Source organism: Lygodium microphyllum, chromosome 1 (assembly GCF_053477565.2).
Source record: "Lygodium microphyllum isolate KBCC chromosome 1, Lygodium_microphyllum_v1.1.10, whole genome shotgun sequence".
Classification (NCBI taxonomy): domain Eukaryota; kingdom Viridiplantae; phylum Streptophyta; class Polypodiopsida; order Schizaeales; family Lygodiaceae; genus Lygodium; species Lygodium microphyllum.
Window position 1 is genome coordinate 85,991,927 of NC_141135.1, and position 21,924 is coordinate 86,013,850.

Sequence of the window (21,924 nt, forward strand, 5' to 3'; positions counted from 1 at the left end):
CGTAACTAGTACTATTTGGAGGAACATGAAATAGGATAGGCAAGCTTCCAGTTTCAATTATCGCAAGGATTTTGCACTTCCTTATGAGTGCTTATGGGTGTCCCCCACAAGGGCTAAGAGTTGCATTAGTCGGCGTGAGCTCTGGTTGGCCTAGTAGGGTCCATGATTCATAGGTCAAGATATTAAAATGTGCTCCTTCATCAATCAGAGCATCGATAGTATGCTCTCTTTTCGCGGTGAGTTTGACCCTAAGATATGCAGGTGGTACTATATCTTCGTCTTTCGGGTCTTGGCTTGTAAATTTAAGCCTTCTGACAGATGCCCTTGAGTCCTCAATTGCATGACCAGATGTGGATTCTCCACCCATGTCTTGGGTCGTCTGTGCAGTGTTGCTCAAGGTACATCTCTTGTCAAGAGTGTCATGTCTAGTCATCTTGGCATTTATAGCTTGCTGATGTTGTATTTCGCTTTGACTAGACATGGTATGAACACAATGTCTTTGTGTTCTCGTGGAGTGGCCTTTTTGCCCTTGATGGCTAGATTGGCCCATTGATGTTCTAGGGTCTCTGTTTCTCTCTATTCGGGTATGGGCTTTTGGTTGCTCTTTCGCAAGTGAGAATCCATGCTCATGTAGAGTCATTACTTCACTAGGGTCTAATTTGGAGGACCTGTCCCGGCGCGCGTTTTCTCTCCAACCTACTTGGGGGAGGTGCAGAGGGGGCAGAGCCCCCCTCTACGGGAGTCCGGGGGGGGGGCAGTCCCCCCCAGCCCGCAGGGCCGTTACGGTAAACACCTTATGCAATTTAGAGGACCGTCTATAGCCAAAATTTGAACTCCTTGCTCTAAGTTTCAGCCCAGTGATGGATCTGTGATGTGTCTTTAGCTCTATGTAGCCTTTGGGGTCAATTTCGGGTTTAGATGTGTCAAAATTTGTGTTCTAGATACCTGTCTGATTTTGACAGTTTTCTGTCTAATTCTCAGATGTCCGATTCTCAGGATCCGATTATCAAAATCGGATGTCCGATTTTGGGTTGGTCCGATCGGCCCAGTGGTCCGATTTTGGTCACGTCCGATTTTTGCAGTGGTGGTCAGATTCTAGGAATCGGATCGGACAAGGTGGTCCGATTCTAGTAGTCGGACGGTCCGACTTTGGAAGTCGGATCGAGAAAGCGGTCCAATTTTTACACTAGGACCAATGGTCCGATTTTGACATGTGGTCAGACTCTAGGATTGGTCCGACTCTGGGAATCGGATTGAAAAGGTGGTCTGATTTTCGAAGTCGGATGGTCCGACCCCAGAGAGAGGGCAATTCTATTCTGGGACTCAGATGCACTAGTCCGACTGCGCGGCCGACGGCCCGCGAGTCGCACGCGATGTCTTAGACTGACGTCTACTTCACCAAATCGTGCCGAGCCACCTAATTAGATGCAAAGCCACAGAGGGAAACACCTGGCGTACTTGAAAATGGTGTCACGCTCGAATCAACCAGCACGCTGACGATCTCCCTGCAGGTCTCTCTCTCTCTCTCTCTCTCTCTCTCCCTGGCTCTCAGGCTCACTCTCTTCTTAGAGGGCAGGATGTCAAATGTGGCCTGTCCTGCCAAGACCCTCGGACCACTTATTGTTTCAAGCGTTCCAAGCCGAGCACTAATGGCTACCTCTCATATAGTCGACGCGCCCTCCATATCTATGGGTGTAGTGAGCTTACCTCCATGCCGATCGAGTTACCTCCTCTCCCGCACACTCCGGTAGCTCCATGATCCAAGTGCAAGCTTCAAGCACGCTCCATCCTCAAGCTCCACGCTCCAAGCTCCATTACCGTGAGCAAGAGAAGAGAAGAGAAGAAGAGAGGAGAAGATGGAGAGCTTCTCCTCCCCGGTCCCTCACCCTCACACACTCACTCCCTCACACTCTCACACTCCCTCTCTCAAGCACAAGCTCAAGCAAGCAAGAACAAGAAGAAGAAGAAGAAGAAGAGGAGAGCCACTTTTGGCCACACACAAGAATGAACTTCTCATTCACTTTTCAACTTTATATACAAAACCCTAAATCCCTTTTGAGCAGTCATCTTCTTTTCCCCTTTTTTACATGGCTGGGTCCTTCTATCTTCCTAGCTTCCTTTCCACCGCCCGTCTACATTTACAAATTGCACGGGTGAGAGCCCGATGCTCCATGAATTAAACCATGATGTGCTTGCGCTCTTTTACTAAAGTATTGACTTGCGCTTTTCCTTATGCGCCTTTCTCCCTTATTTAGGACTTTCTCCTTGTGCGTCTTCGTCTTCTGTTTTTCTTTGCCTTGGCCTTTGTCTTTGTCTTCTGCTTTAGCTTTTCCAGATTTTTCACCTTCATTCGTTTGAGGGTTAATAATGGGGTGGACTCTGAGAAACCTAGACAATAGACCCTAGGCATTCTTGCAAGTGCTGGGCGAAGTCGTCTAGGATAGTTCCCCGATTATGGACCATTAAAACATGCTGCCAAGGAATTGTTAGGTAGGCACGTGACATGCCATAGTCTTGAGTGAACATAAAATGTAAAAAAAGCTATTTAAACCTCTCAACCACTCAAAATAATAGGTCATTTTAGCACCACATTGATACTTTAGGCAGATTTATGGACTGCTTGGCCTTGGTGAGTCCATTCACACTAATCACCAATCCTTTGGTTAGTATACCCTTGTGCTCATCTCTTGGCATCCTATGCCCTAATGTAGACTATCCCTTAACCTCTTAACCCCATTAACACCTTAGTATACTGGTTCGATGGACTGTTTTGATTAGGACCCTTGTTCTAACATCTCATATAGAGACATGGCCCCTTCAAGGTTAAACTTGAATATACACATGATTTGACAATTTCAATCTCTCTAATGCTATGATTTAGTCACCTAAGCATGTGTGGTATAAAATACTATGACCTTTGTCTTCCAAGGTTTGCTCAAAGGTCTCTATATTTGTAGCAAGGCATCCAAATGTTATTTAAACCCTTAGGAAAGTTGGAGATAAGCATGATATGCTTGTGAATTGAGCAAAATTTCTTGTTGCTTTCAAGTTTGTTTGCTTAAACTTGAAGTTTCACAGTTAGAGCCACACCATGCCCAAGTATATGGACCTGTGAGTGTGCTGTGAGTACTCAAGAGTTTAGTATAGCCACATGCGAGTTGAAGTCAATTTGACCCCACCATTTCAGTCGGTTGGAGCTTTTGTGTGTAGAGAGAGAACATGAAAGGGAGGGGAGAGAATGTATTATGATTCATGAACCACTCTCCAAGTGACACCTCCTTTGAACTTTGACAAGTCCATGGCATACCCTCATTTTTAGAGGGCACTCCATCAACTCTACAAGAGACAACCAAGTTACGCAAGTCAAAGTTTGCCGGTCACACCTGCGATAAATTCAACTATACAGACTCGCCCAAGTAGATTTGAGATTTGGCCCGGTCTGAGGACCTATAGACTTGATAATAGAGAAACAGAACACATACATACAAGGGAGAATTTGTGTGATTGTTTAGGGTTTCACTCTCTCGTATGTCTGTGTTGCTGATCGAGACCTGTCTCTCACAGCCGGAGCGATGGACGACAATGGACCTCCGGCTAAGAAGAGGGGCGCGACGCGGCAGCTCTGTAAGGATGATGGTTCGGACTCTGACCAGGAGCCTTACGAGGAGGGCGGCTCTTTTAGGAAAGCCTCCGAGGAGGTCCTCGCCTCCCGCAGGATCGTGAAGGTCAGACGACCCGCCGTTTCTCCCTCTGCTCCCTCCCCTAACCCCTTTGCTGCAATCCGTCTGGTTCCTCCTTCAGTTGGTACGGCCGCAGTATCACCTGCCGTACTCGATGTTGCAAAGGAGGACGCGGTCACGAAGGCGGACAAGGGGGACGCAGCCGAGAAATTTGATGCAGAGGTTGACACGGCAGATTCGGCCGTCTCTGGCTCGAAGGAGATAGCTTCCCCTCAGGTAGATGGGTCTGAGAAGTTGAGCGAAGATGACAAGACAGCTGAAGGCCATAAGGAAGAAGAAAATCAGGGAGGCTCAGGTGCGGAAGGCTTTCGAGAAGGGGTACAAAGGGAAGAATCCGAAGCTAGTAAGCCTTCCATTCCATCGGAGGAGGCTCAATGTGACGCAGTTGATGAAAATGGTGGAGGCGAGCCAGACAATGAAGCCACTGAGCAGTCTAAGAATGAGGAAGACAGATCCCAAGAGCCATTATCAGAGGAGCAGTCTGACCTGGCAGAAGCTGGCAATAAGAAGCCTGTTGATAAATTAGCTGATCGGAGGGTAGATGTCCAATCATCACAGGCTTCAACCAAGAGTTTGTTTGTGAGCTCTTTAGGATCTGTTGGAACCACATTTCACGCTTCATCCTTCTCTTTTGGGACAGCACCTTCAACTTTTGGTACGCCCACTGGCTTTGCATCCTTCAGATCAAGTTGGACATTTGGATCTGCATCATCATCTAGTTCGAGCTCTTTCTCTGTACTGCCTGCTGGTGAGGGGGGAGGTTTGGGATCTTCAACAGCATCTAATGTGAGCAATGGCAATGGTTTCCAGCTTTTTAGTTCTCAGCAAACTGGAACAGTTCCCCCTCTAGCTCCTGCACATGCCCAACCCTCCACTGGGACCTTTGCATTACAAGAGGTGCCTACAGAGACAGGAGAAGAACAGGAGAAGGTGGTTTTTGCTGCTGATGCCAGTTTGTTTGAGTTTGTGAATGGTGTCTGGAAAGAACGAGGCAAGGGGGAGCTTAAGGTGAATGTTTCAAAAGATGTTGATGGTAGATCAAGGCTGTTGATGAGGTCAAAAGGAAACTACAGGCTCTTATTGAATGCCAGCCTTTTTCCTGATATGAAAATGACGAGCATGGATGCCCGAGGGGTGACTTTTGTTTGTGTTAACAGTGCAGGAGAAGATAAGAATGGTATGTCTACTTATGCTGTGAAGCTCAAGGATGGTCTCTTAGCAACAAGTCTCAGAGAAGTGGTTGATACTTACAAAGGAAAGGCAACCTTAGACTTGAAAACACCTGAAAACTCTCCTAGAGCTGCACATGATTCTGAGAGAGATGGTGATGTGGTTGAACCTTAGCTGTATCATTGTCAGATTGCTTATGAGCTTTATGAGCAGAATCTGATGGAGGCTTAGTGATGTTATTTTTACATGGTTATCAGCTGCTAATGACAACTCTGTTTCTGAAAAAGATGATACACTGAATGAGCCTTAGTCATCTACAATTACGTGGCTACTTATGAGAAGTATAGCCTTAGTCAGGAATTGCTAGTTGGATTGCTGTTTCCTACAACAATCTTCCCTTATTGGACTGTCTAAGGATGATTTTCTGGTGGAGTTGATGCCATTTCTACTGGATATTTTCTAATGGCAATTCTCCTCTGCCATGCTTTGACTACATACTTCATTCTGCAAGAATGGTTTTGAACATCTTGAGCATCTTATGAGGTGCTGTAAGTTGACAATGATATTTATGGTACAGCTTTGCTAGCACTCCAACAGACGCGATCAATTGTCAGATCCTCTGTAATGCTGTGTCCCTTGATTGTGCAATGGATTTGAAAGCATTGTTGCCTGTTCCAACTGAGTTTGGGCTAATGTATGGCAGTGGCAGTTGTCTTTGGTTTATCTGAAAGGCTTTGATCAAGTGAGGCTCTAAAATCAGCTTGATTCTATCAAGTTGGAAGTGCTTATTTGGAAGGCTTTGATTTGGATGGTTCTAACCTAGGTAAAGGACAAGCATGTCTGTGCATATCGATTTTATAATCCATGTGGTTGCCTGATAGCACTTTTTGCTAAATCAGTAGATGAGCCTGGAGTATGACATGGAGGTTTTTGGTTTTGGTTCCAAGCTGGTTGTTTGCCCTGTATTGCCAAAGCCACTTTGAATGATCATGTCTTTCTTTATGCTTCTCTGCTCCACAGTTTGAGAGCTATGTTTTGGGTCAATTTGGTGAGTCAGTTTAGTTAGGATGTGTTGTTGCTCTACATTTCTCAATTGTGATGCACACAAGAATAATGTGACACAGTTCCTGAAAGACGTGTTGTGCTTTGCATGCAACTGTAATGGTGTATACGAGGTTGATTAGAAAATTTGTGATCTGATCATGATAGTTTTGTCACAGTGAATGGTCTGTGTATTGATGATTGGAGACAATCTTGCCTAACGCTTACGATGACATAATTAGTGATGGATTTAACATGGATCTTATTGGAAATTGGCAGAAGTGGAACACACAAGTAGATTGTGGCCTAGATTTTAATTAAGGACTGGAGGTGCTGAATATGTTTTGTGAGGATGGTGTCTACCTAAGAGGTAATTTGTTTCACGAGGATGGTGTCTACCTAAGAGGTTAAGTAACTAGGGCTTTGAAACTTAAAAATCTAGTTCAAGTTTTAAAATCGATTTCTTTTTTCACTCAAGATCAGAGACTGACTGAAATGCAAAGGGCTTTTTCTGGCACAGTACAGTTTTGAACTTTTAGATTAAGTTTCTTGTACAAAAGTATGAATGAGTGCTGGCCTCTGCTTAGAAACACGTCTCTCAATACAAAATGTAAGAATTTTGTAGTTATTGCTGCTTTGGGATTAAGAAGAGATTGTTGGAACTCTGACTACAAATGACACTAAAAATGAATGCATAAAACTGAATATTTGGAGTACTGTTTCTTATGGATAAGTTGAATAGAGTAATGTTCCTAATGCTGGCAAGCTGCCATGAGCAACGCTCACTATGATCCCTTTACACACACGGTGATGTGTCTTGTCAAGTAGTGAAAAACAGATGTCCCTTCCTACGTCAGGTGTATTTTGAGCGTGTTTCACATAGTTAGCCTAAGTAAGACTTGGAAAAGCAAAAATGGGGATGAAAACATGTTGCATAGCCTGAAATGCAGTTTGAGCATGGATGGGGATGAGTGAATGATTGCACTAAGCTGTCAATCAGTAAATGATAACCATTAATTTAATGAATGTATGATAACCATTAATTTAATGAATGCAAACAAACCATATGGCTTGTTGCTGTGATGGTCATGAAAAATGTGATTTATATGATTGTTAATGGTGTACAAAAGCAAATGCTAAAATCACATGGTCATGAAAGTCAGAATAACTAGTCTACTACTGGGGGTCTTGTGCAGCTGCAGTTCTTTAGGGCACTTGTAAAGTGATTGTGTTAACCCGCCCCACGTGCCCCCATCCTCTCTCTCTCTCTCTCTCTCTCTCCCATGTGGCAGTCCTGTCATTGCCCATTCGGGGCTCTATAGGTATATGATGTTGTTGCCCATGAATGGACCTATATAAGTAGTTACTGGAGCATTGCTTGGTATGTGTTTTACATGTGATTCCCTATTCTCAATGGTGAATCCTCACATCCACCATTATGAGGGGGTGGTCCTAAGATGTGCTTACATGCATCTTCCTATTTCATGAATACAAGGATTCCTTGTTGATATTTTTAGTGTTCCTTTTTGTTGTGCCATTTTTGTGCCTTATGACAGGTTATCACTTCAAGTCCCATGAAGGCTTGTAACACTTGGTATTAGAGTAACTATGTTGTGGAGCAAACTGGCTTGATAGGGGATTAGACTCAAGGTTGCAGAGATCTTGATGCAATGTGAAGTTGACATGTATGTACAAATCAAGTTGCAGAGGAGTTGTGACGCAATAGGTGTGTGCAGTATATTGTTTGAGATGACAACCACCTAGAAAGATCTCAAGCTATGGAAGGACACCTCATTCGAAGAGGAACCCAAGCTATGTCATTGGCTAAAAGTTGCATAGAAGGAGGTTCTACTCAAATAGATGAAGCATACATGGAAGATGATGGAGTTGAAAAAGACTCACAATAGAATTGAGCCGTTAAGAAATCTAAAGGAGAAGGTTGAAGATCTAGATGAGGACTTGGATAAGGTTGACTACCAAGCGATCACGGTGTGTGAAAAAGACAGGTTGTGGCAAGTTGAGATGGTGTGAGACCTTGACATGGAGCTACAAGGAGATATAACCCTAAGGTGGGAGTGGGAGATTACCTTTGGATGTGAAAAAACATAAGAGCAAATTGATGCACTTGAAGTAGATAAGAATTGACAAAGTCGAAGAGTTGAAGAGTGGAAAGAAGCAACCAAAGAACAAAAGATCGAAGAGAAGCCAAAGGAAACCAAGAGAAAAAATAGGTGATACGTGAAGATAAATTCTGGTAAGAAAAAGACTGAGAAGATAGCGGCAGTTAGGAGGAGACGACTACCTTGGAGCAAGAGAGCTAGGAGACTACCCTGAAGATCAATATCCCATAGATTACTACCATGAAGAAGGTGAATACTATTGCCCTGAAGAATATCCCATCGACTGTTGGGAAGCAAAATACTAATACAACGACAACCACCCTGAAAGAGAATAATGCTACCCAAAGAAGATATAGAAGAATGCTAACCTGTAGACGAAGCTAAGGATGTTCAAGAAAAGGAAGAAGAGATAGGATACTACGTGAAAGGAGAAGGTGAAAGACAAATGTTAGGTCAAAGCTAGAAAAGATCATGGACTTGGGCGATAAGAAAGAAGATGAAGATAGGTGGATATGTGAGAAGGATGTGCTTTTGCACCCACATGTTATAGCTCAACATGAAGATGAACCATAGTTGGAGGAGATAGAGTTTGAGAAGGGGAAGGAGATGCTTGATAGAAATCAAGAGATACCTTCACCTGTTGAGATTGAGGGTAAGGCTAGTGTGGTGCTCTCCTTTGAGGCACGAGATACCTTTGATAATGAGGATGATGAAGAAGTAGATGAAGATATATACTTAGAAGATGAAGAGGGTAGGGTAAAAGCACATTGGGTAGGAAATCCCCTACATGGAGCCAACAATTCACTGTGTTGGGGTGAGATAGTAGAACAGGAAAGAGAGAAGAACCCAAAGCTAGAAGAAGAGTTAGGCAAAGGAGGGAAGAGAGGAGTTAGAAGAATAAGAAGAAGAATCATGCAAAGAAGAAGAGAGGAGAGGAGGAGCTTGATCCCAATCTTGGAACACCTCGACCTTGACAACCCAAATCCCAACAATAAACCAACCCAACCAAGTTCAATTATGATAGACTAGAAAGATAGTTGAAAGAGAGTCATGAGAATATGAGAAGAGATAGAATAAGACTCTAGGAAAGAAGAAGAGATAGACTTGTTAGATGGAGCCATATCAAAGATAGAAGAAAAGATAAGGCAAGAGAAGAGAAGAAAAGAGATAGAAAAGTGAGTAGAGTTGGCAAGGAAGAAGATGAGTGAGAAAGAAAAGATAGAGCAATATGAGAATAATGAGAGATCGAAGAAACAAGTGGAAGAAGGTAGAGAAAGTTAGGAAGAAGGAAGATAAAATAGAAAGAGGTGGAGGAGCCAACTTAGATGAGAGATGTGGAGAGCTTGAAAATCAAAAGAAGAAGAGAAGCGGCAAAAAGTAGTTGAGTAAGATAGAGCTAGGCATGAAGTCCAAAGAAGAGAAAATGGAAGATGAGTTGAACCTAGACAAGAAAGTAAAGGAAGGAGAGGAGCAAAAATATATCTAGGCAAAAAAGGTCAATAAGAAGGAGAAAAGATGGAGAAAGAGGAAGAAGAGAAAGAGAATGAGGAGGAGAAGAAGAAGAAGGCGAAAACAAATGCCAAGAAATGAAGGCAGGCCACTACAGCCAAGATGGGAGATAAGAATGAGAACATCTCCAAAACCCCCCAAGCTAAGCTTTGGCTAAAAATAAAGTAAACCATGCTTTTGATCCAAGGCCACACCCTAGCCAAATCAGATCAAAATAGGAACCAAGTACACTTTAGCAATGGTGTCATTGGCTATGCCTTTGAACTCGAAGAGGTCAACCCTTATGAGCTTGGATAGAATGAGTAAAAGGAAGAAGCTTTGTAGAAGGGAGAGTATGAGGGCATGCTCGCAATATGGTTTGTTGGTGGAAGGATCGTACTATTCAAGTCCAATGTAACTTAGTGCCATGGAGGAAAACCTTGCTAGTTAAGCCTTGGAGAATTCTTCAACTCACTCTTAAGGTGAAAGTCTTTGGACTATGGAACCCATTGGGACCACATTCAATGCTGGTAAAGGTTGAGATCTTGGCTTTGAGGCCGTAAGGAGTGGAAGGTAGTGTCATTTCAATCCTATGGATCCATGATACCCCAAGCACTTCAAACATGGGTGCAACTCCAAACACCAACTTGATATCTCTATTTTCAATGCCAAGAATCCAAGCTAAATGTGATGACTTAGTCCATACGTCCCAAAGAATTTCAACTCCAAATAAAGCTAAGAAGAGCCAATAAGCTAAACCAACCAATTTGTCTAAGATCAAAGCAAGCAAGAAGGATTTGACAAAGATGCCAAGGAACATAGCCCAAGTACTTGTCTTGGTGATGATGACAAAGTGTCTCTGCAAATAAACCAAGAAATCCAAGCCCCCAAGGCCTAAGGCAAAGGCTTAAAGGAAGGGAGGAACTGCACAAATGGTGACAACCAAGCTACCATGCCTTGACCTCAACAATGTGACAATTTGGGATTGTGTCTACAAAGCTTGGCATGCAAAGCCATAAGAGTTAAGCCAAATAAACTTTAGAACTTTGAAGCCTCTACTCCTCAAATGTAATTGAGTCGAGGATGGATTGGAATGAAAATCAATAAAAGAAAAGAGTCTTGATGGGCAGATATTGGCTAGCTTGATAAAAAGAGTTTTGTTAAGACCCTAAGTTGTAGTGCGGTAGACATTGGCCATCTTGATAGAAAAGTCCGTGTTAAGACTATACTAATGAGTCAATCAGGTAGACACTAACCAACTTGATAGAATGAGTTGTGTTAAGACCTCAAAATGAGTCAAAGGCAAACACACCTTAGATTGCTAAGGACAAAAATCCATTGTGTAGGGATGAGTGTGGGAGGCCCCTCCTCCCATTTGGAGCTTTATAGGTATACCATGGCATTGCCTACGAATGCACCTATATAGGGAGTAGTAGTCACTCAAGGTCTACTTAAGATGTCCTCTACATGTGATTCCATATGCTCAGTGGTAAACCCTCACATGTGTGGTGTTACAAGGGTATAGTCTTGAGATGTGCCTACATGTTATATCTTTCTATTTCATGAATAGTGGATTCTCATCGATATATTCGGTGTCCCTTTTCGTTGTGCCATTTTTGTGCCTTATGATAGGTTACCACTTGAAGTCCCATGAAGGTATGTAACACCCCTCATCAACAGCTACAGACTATTTGATGTAGAAGAGCTTCTTAATCTTATAAACATGCACTTGGATGTTTAGAATGAAGAACATATGCTCCATTGACAACTTTTTGACATACCTAGAGGTACAAATGCATTTCAGTTTGTTGCAAAATCTTGCTATGGATTCTAGATGGTGTGAAAGAAAAAAAGAAAAAGTTAAGAGATTACATGTGAGAGAGAGAGAGAGAGAGAGAGAGAGAGAGAGAGAGAGAGAGAGAGAGAGAGAGAGAGAGAGAGAGAGAGAGAGAGAGAGAGAGAGAGAGAGAGAGAGAGAGAGAGAGAGAGAGAGAGAGAGAGAGAGAGAGAGAGAGAGAGAGAGATGGCCCATAGCCACTACACACCTTGGAGCGCTAGTTCATGAGCTCGGCATCTTGTGAGTATTTAGTCCTTAAGGATTGCACACCTTGGAGCACCAATTCTTTGCATTGACTTCATCATACACAAAACATAATATAAATATGATAATATTATCCTCATGCATTAAAAGAAAGCATTTGTGTTTACCTAATTGGCATATGATATAGTTGTATAGGAAATTCAACCCATCAGGAACATAACACCTTGTGGATGCCTTTTTGGCGGTGTGGGGGCTAGATTTATAGTAGAGGGCATTTGAGTAGCACCTCTTGACAGTGGGGTTGGAGGTGAAGACACGTGAGGTAGAGAGAGATCCGGGGGGGGGGGGGGGGGGCTAATGTGGGGTGGGGGTGATGAAAATGATGATGATGATCATAGTGATGGCAACAACCTCTTTATTTCTACCATGGATGCTTGCTAGACATGGAGAATTCCTCTTCGCAGCAGACTTTTTGAACTTCTCAATGCACATGATCTATGCAAGATTCAGGCACATCACAATGGCCAAATCATTCATCAAAGGAGGTATGGATAAACACAAGCTATAAGAAATAATAGGGGATGGGTAAACACTACTGCCACTAGCAAGGCTGGGATAAAGCAGTGTGAGGCAAGGAAGAAGGTGCAACAAAGGGATGTAGACTAAAAAATCGAGACACCAGACACTCATCTCCATTATTCATTAGTGATGAGTAGTCTTTGAGAGAGATTCATAATCAATAGTGTGCAGGAGAGCAATCCTCTTAAAGGTGGTGATTAATGATGCACAAAGAGAGAGAGAGAGAGAGAGAGAGAGAGAGAGAGAGAGAGAGAGAGAGAGAGAGAGAGAGAGAGAGAGAGAGAGAGAGAGAGAGAGAGAGAGAGAGAGAGAGAGAGAGAGAGAGAGAGAGAGAGAGAGAGAGAGAGAGAGAGAGAGAGAGAGAGAGAGAGAGAGGTTGACATTTTAAATTGAATAATATTTTTCTCTTAGAGTTTATGGGAATTTTTCTATTTAGGTTTTTGGGATGCTTGCACATAAGATTGTGTAAGTTTTGGTGTGAAGTTTGGGAGATCATGCCAGGAGATTGGATCATGCATATGCTAATCAAGGGGTGGTAAATTATACCACAACCAAGCTTTAAAGTCTTGGCTAATGCCATAGATTTTGACAATTTCCCAATTTAGGTCACCCTAAAGATTTCTACACCTAGGAGTCCTAGTAATGGGTCGTGACAATTTATGTTTAATAACTCTTTCCTCAAGGACAAAAAGTTTGTGTAAAGTATATGTGAGATAGATGTCAAGAAGTCATTAGAGGTATTGATGATCCATGATTGAATATAGAAATTGCAATAAAATGCATCATCAAGGTTGCAAAATGACATGGCTGAGGCAGAGCCAAAAGTGGGAGAAGAAATTGTGATAAAAAATAATAGAGCTAATATGTTGGCCTCTCTTGTTATTCACCCTAATGATATGCCTATGGTCTGGATGTTGAATTGAGGGTGGGTTATCTTAATATTGAGGAAGAGAGGATAGTTTCTACTATACAAACACAACTAAAGGGTGACTACAATGCTGAGAAAGGTACACCCTATCCACTAGTTTCTTCAAAGCTTTACCTCTTAAACAAAAGAGGGGGAGTATTGCAGTAATTAAAAATGCAGATGGCAAGAAATAGTCAAATGATGTCCCTATTGCTCGAGTTTTTGTGGAGCACTTACTAAGCATAGTAGGGAATGCACCAACCCAAGAGGGAGGGTATGATGCAAAGCTCCAATAGTTCCTAGCCCAGTTGACAAAGTAGTGGATAAGGAGACCACAACTATGTTGGCACATCCTTTCTTAGAAGGTGAATTACTCTATGTGGTGAAGAAGGTGCAAAAACAGTGGTTTCTTGGCCTAGATGTCCTCTGACTGGAAGTATATGAGGCAATATGGTCTATTTGTGGCAAGGATATTGCCAACTTTGCATATGCTTGCATGAGACGAGGGAATATGCTTGACTTTGCAAGTCATGGTAGGATAAATATTCTACCTAAAGGGGCAAGTAGGAATAAACCCTCATAGTGGAGGCCTCTAACTATCCTTAATGTGGTCTATAAGATAAATTCAAAAGATATGGCCTTTCGAATAAAGTTTCTCTTGTCAAAAGTATTGCACAGATCCCATTATGGATTTGTACATGGAAAGAAGATCTGAGATGCCATATTAAATTTAGTGGTTGCAATAGAAAATGCAATCGAAATAGGGGGAACTTTGTTTTGATAAGTACGGATATGGACAAAGCCTATGACATGTTATGATGGTATTTCTTGCTAGCTATTATGGATAAGGTTGGATTTGGGAATGCTTTTTGCAAAGTGGTTGGCACACTTTTCACAATGCAACAATGAAGGTTGGAATGAATGGATACATGTCTCAATTATTCAACTTGCAGACGTTGGTGAGGCAACATTGCCCACTAGCACCTCTATTCGTTGCCATAGAAGTTGACCCACTTCTAAAGGTTGCCTAGTACATGGTGGAAAAAGTTTTACTGTATAGGCTCCCACTCTTGGATGGCTCACACGTATGTACCTAATTGTTTGCCAATGACATGTCAAGTGCTATCATAAGTAAACTAAAAATAGAAATGCTCTATGTAGGGCTAGATCCACTAGAGTGGCTATAGAGGCTTGGCTTCAAGTTAGTGAAAATAGGAGAGGTGCTCAGACATCTAGGTGCCCCTAGAGGGCTTTCCATTTCAAGTAAAGCGAAGATGGAGTGGCTTTCAAGAAAGATACAATATACGGTAACGAAGTACTATATAATGACCCATTCATATACTGGTAGACTATTGATCATTGACAATATATTGATGCCCACAATTATGTTCATTATGGCAATGACCCTCTTCACAAAGGCACAATTAGAAAAGATGGAGAAGCTGGTTGGATTATTCTTATGGTACTATGGTGCCAAGGAGAAGTGGCATTCCATCACATAGGACATGGTCATAGAAGATACAAAGAATAGGGGCTTGGGACTTGAAAATATTGGGGATAGAGCCAAGAGAAATACCTTTAAACTTATAATGAGGATTGAGTAAGATGATCCATGGACCATAATAACTAGTAGTTAGAAACTCCGAGATGTAGGAAGGAAATGGAAGATGTTGACATGAGAAGATAAGATACTGGCTTCAACCATAGGAGCATTAGCCATAGGGTATGAGTCAATCAAGACCCTTGCTAGCACAACAAATGTTGTAAAGAGGTGATCAAAGACTTAAGTTGGCGAGAAAAAAAGCCTAGGAAGGGAGATGGGGCATTGCTCCAATGCATTTGGACCTTCCCAAAGGCCTTCAAAAACTCCACCCCCAATTAGCAGATGGCCAAAAGTAGTTTAACAAAATGCCTACAAAGAACTCATGAAGTGGAAATATGTGTGGGTCCAATCTAAGGGATAGTTGAACATGGTGGAGAAAATTGTAGCCAAGTTCACCTTGAGGGAGGAAGAAAATGCACATATTGAGGAGGTAATGTAGGGAAAAAGGGAAGTCTGGCCCCCTTTCAAATATTGGGCTGTTGTGGGAGCTCTCGCTCAACCGCCAAGACCCACGGACCGCTTATTGTTTCAAGCGTTCCAAGCGAGCTCTAATGGCTATCTCTCACCTAGCCGACGCACCATCGATCCTACAAGTGTAGTGAGCTTACCTTGATACTTGATCGAGTACCCTCCTCTCTCTTGCACTCCGGTAGCTCCACGATTCTTGATGCTAGCTCAAGCATCCTCAAGCCTCCTCCATCTCCGAGCTCCATCCTCCATAGCCGTGCACGAGAAGAGAAGAGAAGAGAAGAGAAGAGAAGAGAAGAGAAGAGAAGAGAAGAGAAGAAGAGAAGAGGAGATGGTGAAGAGCTTCACACTCTTGATCCCTCACTCCCACGCACACTTACTCCCTCACACTCTCACACTCCCTCTCTCAAGAGCACACACAAGCAAGAAGGAGAGAAGAAGAGAAGAAGAAGAAGACTCTTTTTGCCACACACCAAAGAATGAACTTCTCATTCACTTTTCAACTTTATATACAAAGCCCTAATTCCTTTTTGGGCGGTCATCCCCTTTTCCCTTTTTTTTACATGGCCGGCCGTAGCCTAGGCCCTTTTTCCCATTTTCCACCATTCTAATTTATCCTGTTCCCAACTAATGTGTACACTTTACACAGGAGCGAGCCTGGCGCTCTTTTACAAGGATTTGGGAGTGCTTCCGTATTTAATGGTGCGCCTTTTACTCTTTTGTCGCCTCGGGTGACATTGAGACTTTCTGAGGGTTGTGCCCGAACCTCTAAATTTTTCAGGGTCTGGTTACCGGTCAAGGCGTCTTTTTCGCTATTTCCCTTTTTTCCGTTTTCCGCTCCTCTATGCTGCGGGAAACACGATAACATTACCCCCCTCCTAGCCAAGTGCCAGTCCCATGGCACTGCGATGGGAAGTAGTGGCTAGTTAGGGTTGTTGCGAGGCGGAATTGGTGGGTGGATGACACCTCTGCCAAGGTGGTTGTGTGAATGAGAGTTGATGGAGTTTAGTGACGATGACCAGGAGAGGTTCCGATGTGCTTTAGGCTCCATGAAGATGCTCGGCATCTTTCACATAGTTGTGGCGTACGTTATGTAGCCGGTCGTCCCTTGAGCATCAGAAACGCTTGAAGCAATAAGCAATCCCTTAGGAGGATGGTATTGGAGAGATTTATTCTGGAGAAGCCCCCCTGAACTTTGTTTTGACAAAGATATAGTTTGTCTTCGTATTGAAAATCTGTGTCGTTGATTTGAAGGTCTTTGTCTTTGAGTTGAAGGTCTTTGTCTTTGAGTTGAAGGTCTTCAGTACGGCATTGAAGATCTTCAACCCTGTATTGAAATTCTTCAGGCTGGTGGAATCAATAAGCGATCCGTAGATCTTGAGGCGTTGGGCATGCATCTTTGGAAGATGAGGTTCCAAGATCTATGCCAATGGCAAATCTATCTTGACTTGGTTCAATCATGGTAGCCATCAGCAGCAGGCAGATGGCTGGATGCCAGCACATGGAAAGAAGTTTTGGTCATTAAAGGATGCCGTGGGTGATCCTCTTCTGCGGAGTAGCCATTTCTTGAAACTCGAACATAACCTGCAAGAAAAGTTGTGCACTCCCTAAGGGGTGTGTCTGTCTCGCCGTTTAGTGTGTGGTGCTCGTGGCAGTGGAACTGGGAGATGGGTCTAACCTTGGGCAAGCCCTTGGTAACGTCCCACACTTGAGGACCCAGTTCGTGCATCGTTGGAGGTGCGGTGCAAGTCTTAGGGTGACAGGTCTGAAAGTCCTACCCTTGATGTGCCCTAAGTGTGAAGTGGGGGAGGGGGCTAGGGAAAACCCTAGGTGCAGTGACTGTGGTGCATTTCTTTTTTTTTTTTTTGAAAATGATAAATAGGCCTAATTGTCTTCATCGGAATGAGGAGGATTAGATTTGCTCAAAAATTGGCGACTTTGTATGTAATCTTTCAGATTCATGCGGACATGAAGAGTGGTGGAGAGGAAAGGGTGATTGCACCTAGTGAATTGGCTGTCGTTCATATCTTCTAGGAGGGCTAGGCAAAAAGAGAGAAGGAGACTAGCCCTCATCATGAGACGAGCCATGGCGCAGTTGTCTATAGCGTTAGGATCAAAGAATAGGGGAGGTAGGCCGCGCTCTTGTGGAGTCAGGTCCTGCTTAAGAAGTAGCCTAAGTAACCTAAGATAATTACAAGTTGTTACAAAAGCGCGGTCAGGACATGAGGAGAAATCCGCAAGAAAGCACATCATAGACTCATCTAGGCTTTCGGCGGTAAAAAGAAGGGCATGCTCGAAGGATACTACAGTGGAGTTATAAATAATGGGAAAGTCGTACCGCCCGTGGAGGGTGGCATCAAAATCTACCCCTACCCTTCGAGGGTACGCCATGTAGGTAGGGTTGTTCCGCTCGAATGGCAGGGTGTTATAAAACGCCATCCAGGCGAGCATGCTGATGTCGCATACTCGCCTCCTCCACAGGGGTTGGCTTTTATAGCCCTGTACAGTGTGTGGGACTTCAAAAACTTTATTTTGCCAGTAGTCGGCCGCTTTTGTGCCCCAAGAGGTCGGGGTCTTTTCCCGCTCTTCCAGCCATCTTTGCCCCAGCCGGCCACTGATCGCGATTACCTCATCCATCAACTTGAGCGGCAGGACCCTCCGTAGACTATTGGGTAGGAGAAAACTAAAGGGGAATGGATCCTTCCCTAGTTCCTGTATCTCCCACAACACCAGTTCTGCGTGGAATCCTGCGGGAAGATCGTCAGGGCACGGTGGGAGAGGTGCGGATGGTAGCACGGCTGGCTTGGCTCTCAGTTTTTTTCTGGCTTCCTCCACCATCTTTTTGCGTCTTTCCCTAGAGGCGGCTTTTCTTTTCGTAGATGGGTCCTCTTGTGGTGGCTCTTGAGACTGCGGCGAGGGGGGTTGTGGGACTACATCCTCCCTGAATCGATTTATATCGATTTCCAGTTCTGCTTCTTTCCCCTGCCATTCTGCGTGTGCTACTTCTTCCTCGAATTTGAGGGCGTCGATCTCCTGGGGGGTTAGGCCGGCCAGCATTAGGTATTTTCGTTGCTCATCCAAGCTCAACCTAACCTCTGCAGGTAAGGGTGGCATTTGCAATCCAATATGTAGGGCTCTTTGTGCCATGCCGAGCTTTCTTTGCATCACCTCCAATGGCTCTCCTTGCGGTGTGTGGGTGGCGTCCAGGATGGTGTCGAGGAAGGCCTTCTGTTGAGGGTGCTGAAGGCTACTTGGGCCGCTTCTACCTTGCTCTCTGCGATGATTTTCTCCTTTTCTGCCAGAGCAAGGCGCCGCGCCAGTGTCTTCACCCTCTTTTCATTGTGCGCAGCCCACTCCTCTGCTCTTTTGTTCATCACCTCCAAGCTCTCTCCGTGTTTTAGGGTTAGCATCATAAGTTTCTGCTCATAGTCTTCCAATTCCCTGACTAGCCTCTCTTGCTCTTCTCTTTCAGAGGTTAGCTGGTTTGTTAGGCGCTTGATTTCCTCATGCTGTTCCTTCATGCCTTGTTTTCTTTCTTTGTCCCTGGCATTCAGCTCAGCCACACAAGTGCATCAATTTGAGCAGATTTTGCAGCAAGCTCCTGATATTGCACTATTAGGAGCTTGTGCTCTCTTTGCATTTTTACTAGCTCCTGTGTCTTGCTTTCGAGCTGCTGCCTCCAATGATCCTCCCTCTCATCCCTAGCCTTCATTTCTTGTCTGAGATCTGCGATCTCCCTCTGCTGCAAGGCTATCATTCTTGTTTTATCCAGCTGGAAGGCGGCCACTGATTCCTTCTCGGCTGCCAACTCAGCCATGGCTATCTTGGGTTCCTCCTTAGCTTTCTCCAATTGGGAGAGCAGCTCGGCGACATATTCATCGTAATTAGCCGATGGCGTCATCGTTGTGTGGATGGGCGAGGTTGAGGCTTCGACTTTCTGCCTTTTGGGCTCTTGCCTGGACTCCGCATCTGTAGCTGGCCTCTTCTGTCCTGTGGCCGTGGTCTCTGTGCTCTGTCCCTGGCCAATCTCTTTGTTGATGAAATATTGCATCCACGCCACGAAGTTTGACACGTCTACACTGGTCGGGATGCTGGGGGTGATGGTGGTGAGTTCAGTGGAAGGAACCAGGAGGGTAGGAATCGGATGAATCGGGGCCTTGCACTTGCCCTCAGGGACTGAAGGTGGCACAAACTCTGGCACCTGCATGATAGAACCTGGCCCCTCTTCTCTACACGGGCTTAGGCTCCTCAGTTCATTTGCTCGGCTCTGTTGCTCGATGGACCGGCAGGTGGCTTCCGCCAGGTCCTCTTCCTCCTTCCTTCGTAGCTCTTCCTCTTCCTCATCCGCTTTTCTCTTCCTTTCCTTCTCCGCTTTTCTCTGCTCTTTCTTCTTTTTTCATTTTTCTTCTTTTTCCCTCCTTTTCTTCTCTTCTGCTTCTTGTTTTGACGCCTTCTTTGCTTTTTGTAATTCTTCTTTTTCCTTCTCCTCTTGTCTCTTCGTCCTCTCTCTCTCCTTTGCTTCTTTTAGGGACTCCTTCTTCACCTTTCCAAAGTCTTCTCTCTCCTTCTTTCTACCTTCGTCATCCTTCTTCTTCCTGTGCGTCATCTTCTTCTTGGTTTTCCTGATTGTCTTTTTGCTAGTCTGTCCCTCCCCTTCTTCTTCTGTTTCAGTTCTATCGGTGGACCTATCTTTGTCCTGGTGAGGAGGCGACCTCTCTGGCGTTTCTCCTTCTCCCTCTTCTGCCTCCTGCGCTTCCTTCACTGCCTCTTGGATGAGTGCAGTCAAGACTCCTCCATACCCGATGAAGGAGGCTTTCTTTCTTTCTGTAACTTTAGAAGCCGAAGATTCTCCTCCTGCTGGTACACTTCCTAGGCCCAGTGCTTTGGCCGCTTGATCAATCGTTTTCCGCACGTACCCATTCCAATCTACTTTGTCTAAGGTATGGGCTGCTACATTCTCTAGCACTGGTACGCTAATTCGATGCATCAATGAATTGTAACGCTGGCTGGAGAAGAGCACATGTATCAGCTTGGCCTGCAACCTAGCTTCTGTGTCAGGGATGTCCTGGATGCTTATGCCGTCATTTGTGAGCACCTCTTCCTTCTTCATTTTCAGCATGGCATAAACATCCCTTTTTTGTTTCCTTTCCGTCTTTGGTACCAATCCCAAAGCCTTCTCCACCAAGGCTGGATCTAACCGGACCTGTACCTGCTTTGCACCTTCTCCTCTGCCCACTATTACAATACCATATTCTTGGTACGGGTTGTATGTTCTGAGGAACTCCACGCACTTTAGGTGGTTTGGCTCCTGCGAGAAATTTTCAAGATATTTTGTGAGGTTGCATTGTTCCACCACCCTCCTGGCTACTTCCTCCTTGGCCACCACGACTTCTATGTTGTGGATGGTTCGGAATTTGAGTTGGATGAAGGCGCAGTTCTCTAGATGGATGCGGTATTGCTCCCTTTCCTCGTCTGTGAATGAGAGTCGATGGGCGCGGTCTTGCTGCGACATTTTATGCTCCTGCCATAAATCGTAACTTTCATTAGTATTTTCCACATATCAACTCGCTGGTTACGTGAAAATAAAAACTCTTGAATGAATTTCTTAGGAAGCCATGTAGATTTTCCTTTTTAGACTTGGACTTTTGCCCTTTACTTCAAAGTTTTTCCTGTCCATTTTCCTACCCCGTCTTCATACTACATGCTTATGCTTTTCACTACCTTTACTTTACTGTGTCCCTTTTGATTCATTTTTCATATGATTCCTTTCACCTTCACCATACCCCCGCCCCTTCCATCTTGAAAAGAATCCTTCCTAGGATTGGGGGTCAAAAGGTTAGGGGCTTTCGGCATGTTGGGGTAGGAGTTACTTGTGAAGGAGCTAAGTATAGAAATTTGGATTGTATTCTAGTTGAGCTGCGCGGTCGAGATCAAAGGGTCGAATTCCTACGTGTGTGACGTATGTGAGGACATTTGTGAGGAAGTCACCAGAGTCGACCCAACTTGCGATGTGGATTTCTTCTTCTGTTAAGAGGCGGTCAAGATAGGGATGCCCCTTGATATGCTCGTCCATGGGTCGGTCTCGAAGAGTGGTTAACACTCTATACGAGGTAGGCGCGACGTAAGTGGGATCATACTCTACCGTTTTGATGGCTCGGCATTGCTCGGCGTTGGTCATTGTGCGACATCCATCAAATTCCCATTGCAACCTAAGAGCGTACCACTGTCTCAAGAAAGGTGATCCAGTGTCAGCAAGGTGGGATAACCTTGCGATTTCTTGGTCCGTGATAACAGAAGTGGTCCGTGGATCGTATGACGTGATGAGACGTTGTTTAATGGCTTGCTCTTTGGAGATCTCACTATACTGAGCAACTCAGCAGAGCGAGAAGCTTTTGCAAATGCGAATTCAAAATTCTCCCAAGAGCAAGGCATATTGCGCACTTCCGTTTTGCAAAGGGTTCTTCTAATAGACCCAAGTCCAAGCGGTCATAGTTGAGGGCTAGCAACACGAAGGTGGCATCGAGTCGTTTAATGCAGTCCACCACATCATTGCTGGTGTCCTCGACAAGGTCAGTGGCTAATGCTAGAAATGATTTTCATTCATAGGAGGGCGCAAGGCCGACGGGCGGTTGAGATTTGCTAGAACTAGAGGCCTTGACAATACATAGTTGCAGTTGGGAGTTTCTTGAGCCTGCAGTTGGGCTGTTTGGAGGATGGGTGGATTAGGGTCAGGCACAGCTGGGCTGCTCCAGTCAGATTTGCTGTGG

The 21,924-nt window shown here is 44.4% G+C and overlaps 1 protein-coding gene across 1 annotated transcript; it reads left to right on the forward strand.

The window, feature by feature from the left end:
- The first annotated feature begins 3,442 nt into the window (after nucleotides 1-3,442).
- Nucleotides 3,443-6,373, forward strand: LOC148041354 (nuclear pore complex protein NUP50B-like). The gene has a single exon (XM_087679099.1). It carries the CDS (start codon nucleotides 3,573-3,575, stop codon nucleotides 5,082-5,084), a length of 1,512 nt encoding a protein of 503 aa, XP_087535225.1. The 5' UTR covers nucleotides 3,443-3,572; the 3' UTR covers nucleotides 5,085-6,373.
- Nucleotides 6,374-21,924: the final 15,551 nt, after the last annotated feature.